The 17,518-nt window shown below is 38.1% G+C and overlaps 1 protein-coding gene across 1 annotated transcript in view; it reads right to left on the bottom strand.

Moving 5' to 3' along the window:
• The window catches only part of rell1 (RELT like 1), a 42,957-nt gene that overhangs the window by 2,467 nt on the left and 22,972 nt on the right, over positions 1-17,518 (bottom strand). The window contains exons 3-5 of the mRNA XM_052149489.1: positions 9,446-9,520; positions 6,701-6,752; positions 1,802-2,047 (exon numbers count right to left, since the gene is read on the bottom strand). Of these exons, the coding sequence (XP_052005449.1) occupies positions 1,802-2,047; positions 6,701-6,752; positions 9,446-9,520 (373 nt within the window). The remainder of the gene's footprint in view (positions 1-1,801; positions 2,048-6,700; positions 6,753-9,445; positions 9,521-17,518) is intronic.

Below are 17,518 nucleotides of genomic sequence, written 5' to 3'. Positions count from 1 at the left end.
AATTAAAATATAATGAATATAATGATGTGGTCAAAAAAATGATATCAAATCCAAACATTTTACTCTCTTCCACCAGCCCATTTTGCAGTGACTTAAAAATCACTATGACAACAGGTGGAAAAATACCAAAACAAAATGGGATCATAAATACAATTGTAAATATAAATCATAATAATTGAAAAAAATAAAATAAAATAATACCAAAAATACAAAAAATTACCTCAAGCTAGTTTAACACAAATATCATAAATATTTGTTTCATTAAATGGCTACAACAGTGATGGTCATGGATTTAATTTGATGTTCTACTATATTTTTTAGATTTGAGAACTATCTGTTATCTGTTGCCAGATGGGCTGGTTTGAGGATTTCCGTAACTGCTGATCTCCTGGGATTTTCACACACAACAGTCTCTAGAATTTACTAGAATTTGTGTTGCCAAAAACAAAAAACATCCAGTGAGCGGCAGTTCTGTGGATGAAATCGCCTTGATGAGAGAGGTCAGCAGAGAATGGCCAGACTGGTTCGAGCTGACATAAAGGCTACGGTAACTCAGATAACCACTCTGTACAATTCCATTGGTTCCACTTCTGTCAGCCAAGAACAGAAACTGAGGCTGCAAGTGGGCACAGGCTCACCAAAACTGGACAGTTAAAGACTGGAAAAATATAGCCTGGTCTGATGAATCTCAATTTCTGCTAAAGCACAAAGTTAGTAGGGTCAGAAATGTGCACCAATAACATGAATCCATAGACCCAACCTGCCTTGTGTCAACAAGGTGGTGTAATGGTGTAGGGAATTTTTCTAGGCACACTTTGGGCCTGTTAATACCAATCAATCAATCAATCAATCAATCAATCAATCAATCAATCAATCAATCATCACTTGAATGCCACAGCCTATTTGAGTATTGTTGCTGACTATGTGCATCCCTTCATAGCTACAATTTTCCCATCTTTTATGGATATATCCAGCATGATAATGCACCATGTCACAAAGGAAAAGTAGTCTCAAACTGGTTTCATGAACATGACAAGGAGTACACTGTTCTTCACTGCCTTTCCAGTCACCAGATCTAAATCCAATAGAACACCTTTGGGAAGTGGTAGAATGGGAGATTGCAGCATGAATGAAATTGCATGATACAATCATGTCAATTTGGACAAGAATTTTCAAATGAACATTTCAAACATCTTGTGGAATCCATGCCACGAAGATCTAAGGCTGTTTTGAGAGCATAGGGAGGCCCTATCCAGTATTATTATAGTGTTTCTAATAAAGTGCACAGTGAGTGTAAGTTTGCATTCATTAATATTTGTTAACAACATTAGTCAGCATGAATAAACAATTAACAATTCTACAGCATTTATTAATATTGGTTAAATGTTAACTTAAACATAGCAGTTTCAACATACATTTTTTAAATAAAAAGGTGCACACTATTCACTATAAACTGACATGAACTAACAATAAACAATTGTATTTTTATTAATTCTGTAAAGAAATATACATCATTCATGTACTCTATATTGATCATTGTTAGTTGATGATAACTAATGCATTAACTAATGTTAAAGTATGGAACCTTATTGTAAAGTGTTACCTAAATACAATATAAAGCAAAGCAGAACATTCCAAATCCTAGCTAATTCTGAAATGTATGTGCATTTTTAATGCAGTCTTCCACACAAAATGTTATGCTGATAATATAATTTGTAATACAACAAATAAAAGCATTTTCTCTGACTCTGGGTCTGTACATATAAAAAGTGCATGTACAGTATATTTATACATCACATACCTGCCAACAGCCAGCACAGTGACCTCTCCTATGTGACTGCGTCTGTCCCTCTTTATGCTGGATGAGCGTCTCATGAGAGGCCATTTTTTCTGGTTGCAGCGGTTGCAGATGTTCTTTTGTCCCCCGACTCCTCCGACAGTGTGCAGATGGCTACAGGTGTGTTTGGCTGCGCTGGGGGGCAAGCCGGGTGTTGCAGGGCTCTCTGTGATGGTGGGTGAGTTTGGAGAGGTGGGCGTGACAGGGGCACTGCAAGAAAATTGCACAGAAACAGACAAATATCTGCTTAACTGCAACTTGAATTAAAACAAATATGTGTAGGAATATACAACAGATGCAATGTTCACTGAATTTGAAAAGACAATGTTTTTCAAATGCAGTTTCCTGCACAACAAGCTGCACTAAACAGAATTGCAAAAATAGGCCATGTTCGGAAGAGCATAATTCCATACATTCTGAAAATGTGCATACTATGTACAGTATATTCTACAGAAATGGTAAAAGTGGTATGGAATACCCAGATGACCTGCCTACAGTACATACGCAATAGACAGCAACAGAGCATACTACACTGGGTACTGTATGCCATTATGCAATGCAATGACTTGTCATTCCAATAATACTGCTTGTATTATTCAGTACATCCATATGATCACACGTGAAGTCGGCATGTTGTTTCCGTGAGTTCCAGTAGCCTAGGTTTGGCCACACTATGTTGACTCTCTGAGCTCAAGTAAGTTTACCAGATTACCAGTTTACCAGCGTTGAAACCAGGAAGTAATTGCGTTGACAAGTGCGATACGAAGGTTGCATTTTCCCCCTTATATTACATTTTTACTCCACTGATGTTTAAGTTTGGGTTGGGAGGAGCAGTTTATACAATATGCAGTCCTCTTTACTGTATTACAGCCTGTACAGCTGAAAACAACTCTTCACAACTCGCTTTGGCACCCCTCTGTGGACATTACACCCAGAAAATGAAGCCCACACATGCCCATTCGCCCAACAACGCTTATTGCCTTTGCCAATGGGGGCAGTGTTTAGAATTTCGGTAAGCACAGACCGATTTTACCAAAAAAAAAAAAAAAGGTAATCATACTGTTTTTGATTTCACTGTGAGATCAGTCTGATCCATCACGGTATGCAGTAGGCTAGTATTCCATTACGAACAAAGCCAAAATGTTTGTTTCAATGTCCATTTTGAGCTACCTCCCTATCTTCCATTGTTAGCCAAACAGGTATAACCACCTCAAACTCTTGACATGCTGGACCGCTCTACCAAACAGTGCAATGTTGTAAAAGTGCCACAGACGTGTTAAGTATTAATAGTTTTCGTCAAGTCAGTCTACAAATAGCTTACGTTTTCAGGCTGTTCAAACCGAACACATTCATGCGCTAAAAAAACTGAAAATATGCATCGTAATGAATATATAAGAACACAAGTGTCTCGAGGCATGCTTTAAAAGCGGACATTATTTTCAACCTAAAGCCTTGTTTATACTTTGGCCTGGCACTGCAATGCACCATGTGTGCGCAGCTCAACGGCCTGAGGCATTTAAACTTGACACGCTCCACAGTTGCACTCTTCTCTGAAACGACAGATGGCAGTGCAGCGAAAATAGGTGAATCAGCAAGAAACCACAGTGAAAAAGCGATTTGCTGAACCGGCCATGTATAATAATACTAGTTCATGTTCATTGGTCAGATGCAAGAGGAAAAAAACCAAATCAAAACAAAAACACTTAAAACCCCATTTAAGCACTTAAGTTAACAGGTAAGATTATTGGTCAAGTCAAGATGATTACTGTTACATGTGAATAATTTTATGAACTCCAAGTACATTTAAACAAGTTAATAAAAATGCTTTTTTATGCAGTGTTAAATTATCAAGAGCTGTTCAATGATACTTTTAACCCCCCTATGGCATTAAAAAAAAAAAATGGCACCAACCTTTGGTATTTGCGGTCATTTTTGAATGGAAGGTTTAGATGTGTAACACATTATTAAAATATTTTTGATGATGATGATGATGATACAATTTTTTCTTCCCTTAAGAACAATAAACTTATGCAATTCTTTTGGGATTTTATGCTATTTTGTTTTTTTTATTTAAATGTAAATTTATACATTTGACAATGAATTTGAATATACAAAAAAGCTTATTTAAAAAAATAAAATAAAACAATTATATTCAGAACCTACAGTTCTATAATTTGAAACATTAAGTAAATATTAGAATGTGACATAAATAGGAGGTGGACTGCTGCCATCTGGTGAACAAAATATAAAGAACATGACTTGAAAACCATGTCATGCCAGTAATAGCCAGTAGATGGCTGTAGCCATAATGGCTATTACTAGCAATGCAAACAATGACCAAAAGATGGATGTAGCACTCCACTTATTGATGCCCTTGGTGTGTGTTTTGCACTGAGGATGTTTTTGTGTCTCACCCTGTACTTAGTTTTTTCTGCATCGTGGCTGATTCATTTATTGTACCTGACAGATAGAAAAAAAAAGGTTGTGAATGTGAATACCAAAGGTGAAGCTTTTTTTTCCTCTTTTTTTCTGTCCACTTAGACGTATCGAATCAAGCCCAATTTTTTGGTATGATCAGAATGCAAATAGGAGGAAAAGTCACAATAGTCTTGTACTGCTCAGATAAAGGAAACCATTTTTATTACATTTTAACCAATTATTTCGGTCAAAAATGACCAGATACCAAAGGAGGGTAAATTAAATCAAACTTGTGTATTGTTTAGACCTTTTTTTATATACAGAAGGTAGTGGATGAATAGGCCTACTGTTCTCCCAGTTGCTTCAACAGGTAATTTCTCAGTAAAAACACTGTCCTTTTAATATTATTAGCAGGAGGTTTACTTTGCCTCAAGGCCTACAGGCACATCTGCCTTGCCCCTTTCCACAAACAACAGCGAGACATGCCGGAACAGTCAAACAGCATTTTTACATAGATAAACATTTGAAAACCAGCACATTGCAATGTGAAAAAACTTTAGGTGTGAGCGGTCCCTTATAGACATCAAAATATTGGACTGGGACAGTATTTTAATATTGAAAACGTTTACACAATGCATGGAATGCGGCAAATCAAGAGCAGTAACTTTAAAAGAGGAGCCAACACTCTCCCCTGCTGCTTATCTGTCTTTCCATCTCCATCTATTTATTTTGTCCTTTCACTCTGCCAACTAAAAAAAAAGGGAAATGCAGTCCCCCTCTTATCTATCTTCATTACACCACAGGGTGTTGTTGAGAGGCAAAAGAAGAACAGGACAGAAATGTTACTGAAATTGGCACCTTCAAGAGGGACTATGATGAAAATAGAGGTAGAAGAGAGCAGATAAGTGCATGTATTGCACTGCAAGGGAACAATGCTGTGTTTTGGAAAAGGCAGGGACCAAAAACAACATGAGAGCGATCAAGATTTATAATTTATGAGCAAAACTTTCAACACAAGCTTTGCACCAAACTCCTCACCCTGTAGAAGCACACCATGAGGGCAGTCAGTTTTATCATTTGAAACACCCCACACTCTAAATAAACTCCACCCCTCCCCACACAAGCCCCGCCTCAGACTCCACTGTGCTCCTTGGTAAGTGTTTCTCTGGCTTGGGCCCAGCAGTTGGTCTAAAGAAAAGGCGGCACAACATCTCCTCTTCAGAATACCCAATCACACGCCGCACATTCTGAGCACAATACCTCTTTTCCTCTTCTTGTATCACCCACCGATTTAACAATAGTAATTTCCCCAACCCCCTAATCACTCATGAGCTCCTCTTTTTCCTTCACACCATCTGATTGCCCTCAACCTTTCATCTTCTCCATGTTCTGCTCTTATTTAAGTCTCTCAAGCTCCTCCATTCTTGTGGCCATGACCAGAGGAAGCACCAATTCACTTCATTGCTTATACAGTGCGTGAGACTCAAGTGGAGTGACCTTATTGTTCAATCCAAATCTGTTACTCACATGAATATTGAGATTCTACAGACAAGAACATACATCATACATACAAACATCAAAGGAGGACATTTATAGGGAAATGCAAGGCTTAATCAATAGATAAGCGTTTATTAAAATGTAAAGATAACAAATGAGACCGACAAAATTGTGTGACTTTAATCTCCAAATAGTCTACTATCAGCGGAATCATTGGGCTCTAGTTCTAGTGAAATTTCACATATTTTCTCCATTAATCTTGTCCTGACTGACTTCCATTGTGCCATGAATAATAATCATAGTTTGAATGTTTTACTGTACAAGCACTTAGTCACCTTTTAAATAGTAATGACAGCATACTGAAAAAATTCAACAACTTGTGAACAAATCCATTGTGAATGTGAAGTTCGTGGAATTAGATCATTATCTTGATTTTTGTCCACCCAGACTCATATTCTATATCCTCAAGACCATGACTCCTCTATAAATGGCATCATAAAAATTCCCTGGATCTAATTCTGGCTTGCAGCACTGTCAAAGATTTACACTTTTGTGATTCATGGCGATTTCTCCTATGTTGTGTCACATGACAAAGACAGAACCACCTCAATATCTCAATGGTCTGTCCTCCCATACTACAGTTTTATTTCAGAAGTGACAGTGCCACCTATTGGAGTAATGGAATACTACTTTACAAAAACACAAGAACTAAGCGCACCTTGAAAGCTTTGCTAGGCTTATTTCACACATACACAAAGAAATGAATAATAGTATATAAAACCATGTACAACCAAATAAGACGAGGGCTCCAGTCATATCATTAGCCTAATAAAAGCAGTTTTATTTTATATGAAGAGGGGTCACATCTTGGGCAAAATCCAGCTTGCTTTATCTTGGTAATTAGCATTTATAGCAAAAAGAAACAAATAGACATAAAGGGGGTCTTACCCATCTGAGTCTATACTGTCTTGAACCATGGCTTTGAGCGCATCAGTGTTGGCTGGGGAAAGAAAACGAGGGAGACAGGGTTTATTAAATGACTGCTTAAATTAGCACAAGGACAAGAGAGTCTGCCGCCTCAGAAGCAGAAGCTATTTGATTAAAAGTCTTTTGAAAGCAGCTGACTCCCTTATGATGCAACTAAACAGCAGACCACTTGCAATTGCAGCAGAAACAGAGTAGCCTCCGGCCATTTATTCACCTTAAAAATGGGTGTAAATCAGCCTTTAAAACTGATCTTACAAGTATTACACAAAAAATGGTCATTGTTGGGACATGGTAGGGTAGAATTAACCCCAAAGTAGTTTTACCATCTAATATGGGCAACAGAGAAAGTCAAAATAGAGATAAAAGCCAACCACAACCATATTTTCCGAGAATGGCATACTGTACTTATTATATTTACCTGTGAAATTTACTCATATGAGCAAATAAACATGACATGGTTTTCTACATTAAGATTGATACATGATGAGTTCTTGTCAATATAACAAACAATCATGAATAATATTGAATTTTAAGATAGAGCATTCATTTTTACATGTTTGAATTTAAGAACAAATGTAGATTTTACTTAATATATTAAAGTTCAAGCTTAATAAACTCATTTATTCAATGCAGAAAGTACTAAATCTTTTCTGCTATATTTAATTCACCACAAAATCATATTTTTCAGTGTGTAGAAACAAGCCTGTTTCTGAAACGATGATGTGTTGCTGTTTGTTTACAGCAACCAAGTTGTGACGATGGGTCAACATGAAACCGATGAACACACAGCAGGAAATGAAAAGGAGTAATTTCACTTCCTGTTTAAAGTTTGTGCCACAATTATGGGGAACAATCTGTTTAAATTGTTGCTGACCATCAACCTACCCCTCACCCTCCGATCCAACAGGTCCCAGACGTCCTCAATGGGATTGAGATCCGGACTGACATTCCTGTCTTGCAGGAAATCACACACAGAACGAGCAGTTTGGCTGGTAGCATTGTCATGCTGGAGGGTCATGTCAGGATGAGCTTGCAGGAAAGCTACCACATGAGGGAGATGTCTTCCCTGTAACACACAGCATTGAGATTGCCTGCAATGACAACAAGCTCAGTCCGATAATGCTGTGACACACCGCCCCAGACCATGACGGACCCTCCACCTCCAAATCAATCCCTCTCCAGAGTACAGACCTCACTGTACAGATAAATGTGAGTCCAACCATCAAAACCATGATTCCTCAGTGAAAATCACTTTTTGCCAGTCCTGTCTGGTCTAGCGAAGGTGGGTTTGTACCCATAGGCAACATTGTTGCCGGTGATGTCTGGTAAGGATCTGCATTACAACAGGCCTACAAGCCTTCAGTCCCGCCTCTCTCAGCCTATTGCAGACAGTTTGAGCACTGGAGGAGGGATTGTGTTTTCCTGGTATAACACGGGCAGTTATTATTGTCATGCTGAACTTGTCTCGCAGGTGTGATATTCAGATGTACCGATCTTGTGCAGGTGTTGTTACACGTGGTCTGTCACTGTGAGGACGATCAGCTGTACTTCCTGTCTCCCTGTAGTGCTGTCTTAGGCGTCTCACAGTACAGACATTGCAATTTATTGCCCTGGACACATCTGCAGTCCTCATGCCCCCAATAATGCTAAGAAAACAAGTTCATATTCATTTTTAAACAACACAATACTAAATGTTTTAACTTAAGAAGTGTTCAGAAATCAATATTTGGTAAAATAACCCTGATTTTCAAAATCACAGCTATCATGCGTCTTGGCGTGCTCTCTACCAGACGTTCACATTGCTGTTGGGTGACTTTATGCCACTCCTGGTGCAAACATTTAAGCAGCTTGCAATCGTTTAATGGTTTGTGACCATCTATCTTCCTCTTGATAACATTCCAGTGATTTTCAATGGGGTTCAGGTCTGGAGATTGTGCTGGCCATGACAGGGTTTTGATCCGGTGGTCATCCATCCACACCTTAATTGAACTGACTGTGTGGCATAGGGCATTGTCCTGCTGGAAACATCAATCCTCAAGAGTTGGGGAACATTGTCAGAGCAAAAGGAAGCCAATTTTCTTCCAGGATAACCTTGTACATGGCTTGATTCATGCCGTCCTTCACAAAGACGAATCTGCCTGATTCCAGCCTTCCTGAAGCACCCCCAGATCATCACTGAAGAATAATTAGGTGTACCTAATAAAGTGGCCGGTGAGCGTATAATCCAGTGATGTCTAAACCACGGTTACATTTCCTCTAACAGTGCATAAGACCTTACAGGAGCACATCATTCCAGTCAAATACTAAACATTTACATTTAAGATGCTGCAAGCGATTCTTTGATCAGTCAAATCAGAAGATTTAAATGTGCTTTTTGCCTGTCAATTATTCAGCATTTTCTTGCAGTTGAGAAGATTAAAGTAGAACATTCAGCTTTAATGTCATATTCAGTTTCATAACAGTTGTCAGCTGAGGGCAATATTTTGCAACTGTTGTTTAACAAATGTGAGAAGACGCAATGCTGCTCTATTGTTTGGTGTCGGAAAAAAGGGGGCGTGTCTAATTTAACAGCTCAGTCTAAAATTACAGCACCTTTAAATGTCTGTGAGGTCACATTTACAGAGAAATAATCCATCTTCATTCTTTAAGGAGAACACAGTAACTCAAATTCTGGATATCTTTATCCAAACATTCATACACCCTTACCTTCATTTTTCATGATGTAGTGAACGATTTGACCCACTGTGTCTGCGTTGCCCTCACTGAAGGTGTCGTTCAGGTCTGGAGAGAGAGACAGAGAGAGAGAGAGAGAGAGAGAGAGAGAGAGAGAGAGAGAGAGAGAGAGAGAGAGGTTGTGTTAAAATGGAACAATACAATTTCATTCAATATAGGTGTTCAACCTAGCTTTGTTAGGTAAATAAAACCTGTGTGAGGTTTTTTTGTGAGGCACCCAGCATTGACTTGCGCACACACACACACACACACACACACACACACACACACACACACCACCCATGTCCTTTATAAAAGTAATAAAAAAACTATTACAAAAAAGTTACATAATTTCCTAGCCATATAACTACTGACACCATGTAAGCTCCAAATTAATATCCAGACGTGTTTAGCAATAATAGTATCTCTCTCCTTATCACCTCATTGTAATTGGGTGGGTCAAGTTTCTGAACAAGGAATAAGCGTAGTTGATGTGTAAATTTGACCGGTCATGTGTTGATGTATTCTAGCTAATGTCAGTAAGTTGTGGTGTACAGCACAAGTGTTTATGCAGCTTAGAAATCAATAAATGTTTCTTTTTTCACTGTGAAGGAACTTTAAGTTCTGGAATTAAAAATGTGAGTCCTCATGACATGATAGCTCTTTAATGCACAGATGAGATCATAAAGTACTAACAAAATGCCTGGAGGGACATTCTGAAAAGAAAGCAAGCAAAATCATACGCACTATGATGATCTCAAAGCTGTGCTTCATTTACTATCATCACAACAGGTCTAAAACACAATTATTGTAAATCCATCCACACATCAAAACTCCTCAAAAGTGTCTTTTGTAAATAAATGAATAGGTTTATTAAGAGAATATAAATATTTAGTGCTCTATAAAACTGCCAAGTCATATAGGGTGGCTAAATATACTTGTAGTCAAACAAATAGTGAAAGAGAGACATGGGTGTGCCAGGTTGAACAAGTCCACACATTCCAAGTTTCCTAGAATACAGGCAATGCAGTACATCCTAGAAAAATGAAAAACAAAATTGCAATTATAACTGCATGAACAATAATAGATAATTACATCAATAAAAATACATTTTTAAATGAATGTAAAAAGATTTTAGAACATTTGAAAAGAAAGTTTCTAAAGCAATTCAGCAATTGTAGTGAAAAATCAATCCTTTTCTAAAATCCAATCCTAAAAGCATAAGACTAAGAGAAATGTGGGTCAAGTCTCCTCCTAGCTACCAGCATAGCAGCAGTGCATGTAAACAACACACAGATGGAATTTTAAATCAGTATACAAAGACAAAACAGGTTACACTATAACAAAACAAAAAAAAACAGCACAATTTGTATTGTTGTGACCAATAAAGACTTAATGACAATATGTTGAGTAGGGCTGCCCGGACCAAAGATTTTCCTTTTCGACTAGTAGCCGTTAGTTTAAGACATACTAGTTGATTAGGCTATTAGTTGCCATTAGCCACTGCAAGAACAGTATCATCTGTAAGTAATGCAAACCACATCTCCGCTCAGGAGGTGCTTTAAGTTCAGTTTGCTTTATTTCCACAGAGCATTTTATTGTGAACGCAACTCTGCAGCCTATACATCTGTGATTAAAACATAAAATAATTAGGGCTGTCGATTTAACGCGTTAATTCAGTGTGATTCATTTTACAAAAAATAACGCAATTAATCACATGCCCACGGACCATAATAAGGAAGATTCCTGAGAAATGCAAGCTTGTAGTACCACCCGTTTACTCCAGATGGCAGTAAGTGAAATTTCAGCTGTATGAGCAATGCTCAGTTTATACAGTGAAGAAAACACTTCAGTAGTGAGAACAACACAAATATGCATTACGTTCTTGCATTCAAAACACGTGAAGGAGCGCAAATGAGATCTAAGGGATCTCAAGATGTGTTTAAAGATCGAGTATTAAACTATATTTAACTTGACACAGTGACCTAAACATTTTATGTTTATGACGCAACACACCCGAGACATCTACCTTTCAAAAAGTTGAACACATTTTAATTGCACTTAGTTTTTTCCCCATTTTCATTTACATTTTTAGATCAAATAAATAAAAATGAAATTTCGAAGTTTGAAATCAAGGTGTCTTGCTTTATAGTTTAGGATTAACCCTAACCCTGCTTAACGAAAATTAACCCATACCCCACCTATCGTCGAACCACCGGTAATACCGGTTCGTCCGTTTCATGTTTGAAACTTAAATGTTTTTCAATTAAAACTTGGTCGACTGGTCAATTAAAAGTCTTCTCATCAACTAACATTTTGTCGACTATGAGGGGGCCTATTGTCGAGTCAACATTTCTGAAAAAAAAAAAAAAAAAAAAGAGAAATAAAATAAAAATGAAACTTTTTTTTCCAGGTAAAGCTATCTTTCGCAGAGCTCTACATACAGTACGCTAGTGAACTTATGCTAAAGTTGCTGGTCAAGTCAGTTTTATTAGTATTGTTTGCTAAGGCAAGCATCACTTTTACACTCTTAGAAGAAAAGGTTCCATATAGAACCCAAAAAGGGGTTCTTTTATTCGCTTCATATTTGGATCCCCAGAAAGGTCCTAAATAGAATCTTTTTTTTGTACTGTTATTATCAGCTTTCAAACCATGTACATTTTATAGCAAAATGTAATCAATAAATGTTATTTTGAAGCTTCTTAATGTGGTGACCAATCATGCTAGTCAACTCAAACAGATGCACTGCATAGAGCTCTCTCTCTCTACGATCTTTAAAAGTCCATAGAAACATAATAATTATATCAATGATGTGATATAATTATCAAGCTTCCAAAGGAGAACTTTTTCCTTGCAGTAATTTCCTCAAGAACGTCCAGTTCTTGTCTACTGGTTTTTGTTACTTTTCTTTTCCTCCATGTCAAATTAAAATGTCAAATTGTTAAAAGCAAGTAAATACATCTATGATGTTATTGTTATTAAACTAAAAGCATTTCACATATTTTTCATAACAAATGAGCAGGCTAGTGTAAATCGCACAATGTCAAAATCTGGTATTTATGTTCTTAAGAAAATATTTGAGAACCTAATAATTTTTCAAGAATGCACTTCATAAGAACTGAACATTCTTACAAACTTCTTATAATTTACACAAAGAACTTTATTTTTTTTATTCTTAAGAAAATGTGTGTGAATTCTGCCCCAGGTTCAAAAAGACTTGGGGTTGGGCTCTTTTGACACGGGCCAGTTATCAACAACCCAGAACAGCGCAGAAACAAAATAACGCCCTAGCAAACCCCCAGAATACCCTAGTAACTGCACAGCAACTTAAGAACTACTCAGAACACCGTAGAAACTGCATTGCCCCTAACACTACCCACAAAAACCTAGCATCATGGCAGTGACTTTGTTCAGGCAAGCACCATAAATAAATCTAGTTTGTATAGCATTTTTCACAATAAAATGATTCAAAGCAGCTTTACAGAAAATAATACCATAATACCCCCAGTGAGCAAGCCAATGATGACTGTGATAAAGATAAATTCCTTTTTTGAGATGGTTACGCAAGATGGGGAACAAACCTGGGGGAAAACCTAGAGAGGGTTTAGAGTATTGTCTGTACTACAATAAACGCATGACTGTAAATGATGACACTAAAACAAATTCCTCCGAGTACTGGAGATACAATCACAGATGAAGAGTAATTTGTATTTAACTATTAGAGTGAGTGTGTGTGAAGAAAAGTAAAAGGGACAAAATATATTGGTGCATTTCTTTTCAATGATATTTCTTCACCCCTCTTTTTAAAATATGTCTGAAAATAAGGAAAACAATTCTGCTTCCAAATGGCCTTATATATATATATATATATATATATATATATATATATATATATATATATATATATATATATTTTTTTTTTTTCACATTTTAGAATAATAGTAAAGTCATCAAAACTATGGAATAAAATAAAATGGAACTATGGGAATTATGTTGTGACAAAACAAAATTCAAAATAAATCAAAACAGTGTTATATTATTTTAGCATCTTCAAAGTAGTCACACTTTTAATAGAACTAATTTTAATAGAACTAACATTTTCTAAGCCAACTTCTTGAGGTGTCACCCTGGGATGCTTTTTAAACCGTATTGAAGGAGTTCCCATCTATGTTGGGCACTTATTGGCTGCTTTTCTTTATTATTTGGTCCAAATCATCAATTTAAAAAAAAATAAATTATGAAATTTTTGTTTTATAAAAAAATAAAATTAATATGGTGGCACAATAACATTTTTGTCTACAAAACAAATTTCAAACATTTAAGCATACGACTTCAGATCAAAAGATTTTTAAAATAATGAGAAACATTTCAGACAAGTGTTTCAAATCTTTTAACCAGAAGTGTATATACACACTGGCGGAATAATGTACAGATTTTGCTGTTTCGGAAGGAAATTGTACTTTACTTTATTTCACCAAAGTGGCATTCAACTGATCATAAATTATAGTCAGGACATTACTGATGTAAAAAACGGCACCATCTCTTTTTGAAAACAGGCCCCATTTCCAGCAGCCATCACTCCAACACCTTATCCTTGAGTAATCATGCTAAATTGCAAATTTGGTACAAGAAAAATCACTTGACATTATATCAAACACAGATGAAAGCTATTTGGTTCATTAAATGAAGCTTAACATTGTATTTTGAGTTGCCACAGTATGCAATAGACTGGCATGTCTTAAGGTCAATATTAGGTCAAAAATGGCAAAAAACAAACTGCTTTCTCTAGAAATTTGCCAGTCAATCATTGTTTTGAGGAATGAAGGCTACATGCTTGACAATACTTGAAATTGTCAAAAAACTGAAGATTTCATATTAAGGTGTACACTACAGTCTTCAAAGACAAAGGACAACTCTCTCTAACAAGGACAGAAAGAGATGTGGAAGGCCAGATGTACAACTATGAGGATGAGTACATCAGAGTCTCTAGTTTGAGAATTAGATGCCTCACATATACTCAGCTGACAGCTTCATTGAATTCTACACACTCAACACCAGTTTCATGTACAGTAAAGAGAAGACTCAGGGGTACAGACCTTATGGGAAGAATTGCAAAGAAAAAGCCACTTTTGAAACAGAGAAACAAAAAGAGAAAAGATTAGTGGACAAAGAAACAGACATTGAATAACAGATAATTGGAAAAGAGTGTTATGGATCTTAAACCCCTTGAGCTTGTGGGATCAGCTAGACTATAAGGTGTGTGAGAAGTGCCCGACAAGACATATTTGGCAATAATATATATATATATATATATGGCAAGTGATACAGGAAGCGTGGAGTATCTGGACAAACTGACAGCTAGAATGCCAAGGATCTGCAAAGTCCTAAATAAAGTTAACTCCAAATAAATCTCAGCTGTTCTTGTAGTTTATTTCTTCGTTTTGCATGCTACTACAAGAGCCATGGGCCACAAAGAGCTTACAAAGCATCAAAGGGATCTCATTGATGAAAAGTATTCCTCAGGTGAGAGCTACTGATGAGACCAATATTGAACGTTTTGCCCAAAATTGTAAAAGGTATGTTTGGCGCAAAAACAACATTACACATCAGCAAAAGAACACCATACCCACGGTGAATCATGGTGGTGGCAGCATCATGCTTTGGGGCTGCTTTTCTTCTGATGGAACTGGGGCTTTAGTGGAGGGAGTCATGAATAGCTCCAAGTACCAGACAATTTTGGCACAGAACCTTCTGGCATCTGCTAGAAAGCTGAAAATTAAGATCTTTTACCTTTCAGCATCACACTGATCCAAAATCACACATCCAAATTAACAACAAAATGGCTTCCGCCATTCTGTTGAATGGCTTCAACATCATGGGACATAAAACTGTCCAGATCTATTCTAAATGGTATTGTATGAAGTGGGTATTTGCGAGTGGCAGCCTTTAGAGGGGTGTAAAGGGATTCGAAGAAATAAACCAAAAGACACATACGGTCAGCTACCCGTAAACGTGCGCATGCTCTCTCTCTCTCTCGCTCTCTCTCTTAATTAGCCTGATAAGGGACCAGGTGTGCAGCATCACGACCCGGCCCCTGGCAGACCGAACGCCCCGCCTCGTTCTCGGGGAACAGAAGGGGTCTCCCCCGCCCCTGGCAGCGGTTCTCCTACTCCAGGCGGTCGGCAATGAGCCCCTCCCTGCCAGTTGACGGCCTCAGACCCCTCAGCGTTTCAGCGGCTGTTAGGGGACTTCTTCGCCCCTGGCAGCGGCCCTGACTGCTCCAGGTGGTCGGTTAGGAGCCCCTTCTCCCCTCGCAGTCGGCGGCCATCCTCTGCCGTGGCTGAGGCCGTTGGGGTGGATGGTAGCGGTGAGAACTCCACTATGGCGTATCCCTCCTCCATTACGGGTCTTCGGCACCAGTGTAAAGGGAGTTCAATGGAAAGGAGGTGGCAAGAACTGGCTTGACAATATAAATAATATTTTAATGAATAACTTGAAGAAAAAGACACAAACATAAACACACAATGGGTAGCTGCCCGTAAACTCCCTCTCTCACTCGCACCACCGTCCTGTAGTCGGCCTTTATCCCTCTCGCAGGCTTTATTAGCCTGATAATGGATCAGTTGTGCAGCATTGCGAACCGGCCCCGCCCTCCACCCCCGCCACAAGGGAATAGTTCACTCTTATTAAAGTTCAGCTTGTAGCCAGAGGCGGGACCAAATTAATTAAGAACAGAGAGCACAACAGCTATAGATATATCAGGCCTGGAGACATAAAAATGCAAGTCATCCACGTGAAGCGATACCCTCTGCTCAGTGCCATCCCTGGTCACCCTTGTGATGTGAAGGTTAGATCAGAGCGCAATTGCGAGAGGCTCAATGGTGATGGCAAAGAGCATAGGGGACATCGGGAATCCCTGTCTCGTGCCCCTGAAGAGAGGGAAGTAGCTCAAGTGGTTGTCATTCGTTCTGACAGATGGAAGCGTAGAGGTGTATATTACCTTGTCCCAAGCAATGAACCTCTCGCAAAAAAAGCCAAATTTCTCCAAAGTGTGAAAAAGATAACCCCGCTCCACTCTGTCAAAAGCGTTCTCTGTGTCTAAAAAGATTAGAATTTTGGGGTCCTATGAGTTTGAGTGGTTGTTAAATAACTGTCTAACATTCGAAAAGGTGTTTATTTTTAAAAAAGCCTGTCTGGTCTGGGGAAATCACAGATGGCAGAACCTTTTCAAAAGGCATAGCCAGTAGCTTAGCAAATATTTTATAGTCCAGGTTAAGTAATACAATTGGGTGGTAGGATCTGCAGGAAAGGGGGTTCTTTGTTCTTTTTTAATATTAATGAAATAGAGGCCTGTGACAATGATTGAGGGAGAGAGGTGGTATCCAATGAATAGGTAAACATATTGAATAGGAGAGGGGCTATCTTAACCATAAACTTCCTATATAACTTGACAGGAAACCTGTAAGGTCCGGGACACTAGGAGCACTGCATTGCACTTGCTGTACGTGAAATCTCCTCAATTGTTATGGGCTCCTCCAATTGAAGCTTAGAAGCAGTATCAATAGTGGGGACAGTAGGAGTGCTGAAAAACAAATCGACTAATGAAGGGTAAGCTAACTCTTTGGAAGTATAGAGGTAAAAAAAGCCCCTAAATTGATCATTAATTAGCTGAGGATCAGTTAAACCCGTGGGAGTTCGAATTTGGGGAATCTGATGGGTCGGGGATGTCTGGCGAAGTTGGTGGGAAAGTAATTTACTTGCCTTATTCCCATACTCATAATGACAATATCGTGATTTAAGTAACATGTCTTCAACTTGAACAGTTGGTGGGTTATCAAACTCCGCTTGTAAATAGAGATGATCTTGTACACTCTCAAGGAAAGTGAAGTTGCATGCATATTATCAAACTGCAATATTCGAATCATTAGCGCAGACAATCTCTTTTTCAAAACTAGTAGAAGACATAATTTATCCCCTGATGCAGGCCTTAAGGGTCTCCCAGAGAAGAGATGGTGAGACACCAGATGTCTCATTCTTTGTCAGTAGGGCTGCAACTAACGATTATTA

The sequence above is a fragment of the Xyrauchen texanus genome, chromosome 2, assembly GCF_025860055.1.
Source record: "Xyrauchen texanus isolate HMW12.3.18 chromosome 2, RBS_HiC_50CHRs, whole genome shotgun sequence".
NCBI classification, from domain to species: Eukaryota; Metazoa; Chordata; class Actinopteri; order Cypriniformes; family Catostomidae; genus Xyrauchen; species Xyrauchen texanus.
Note: the sequence above shows the minus strand (reverse complement) of the source record. Positions and strands in the feature narration are given on the sequence as shown.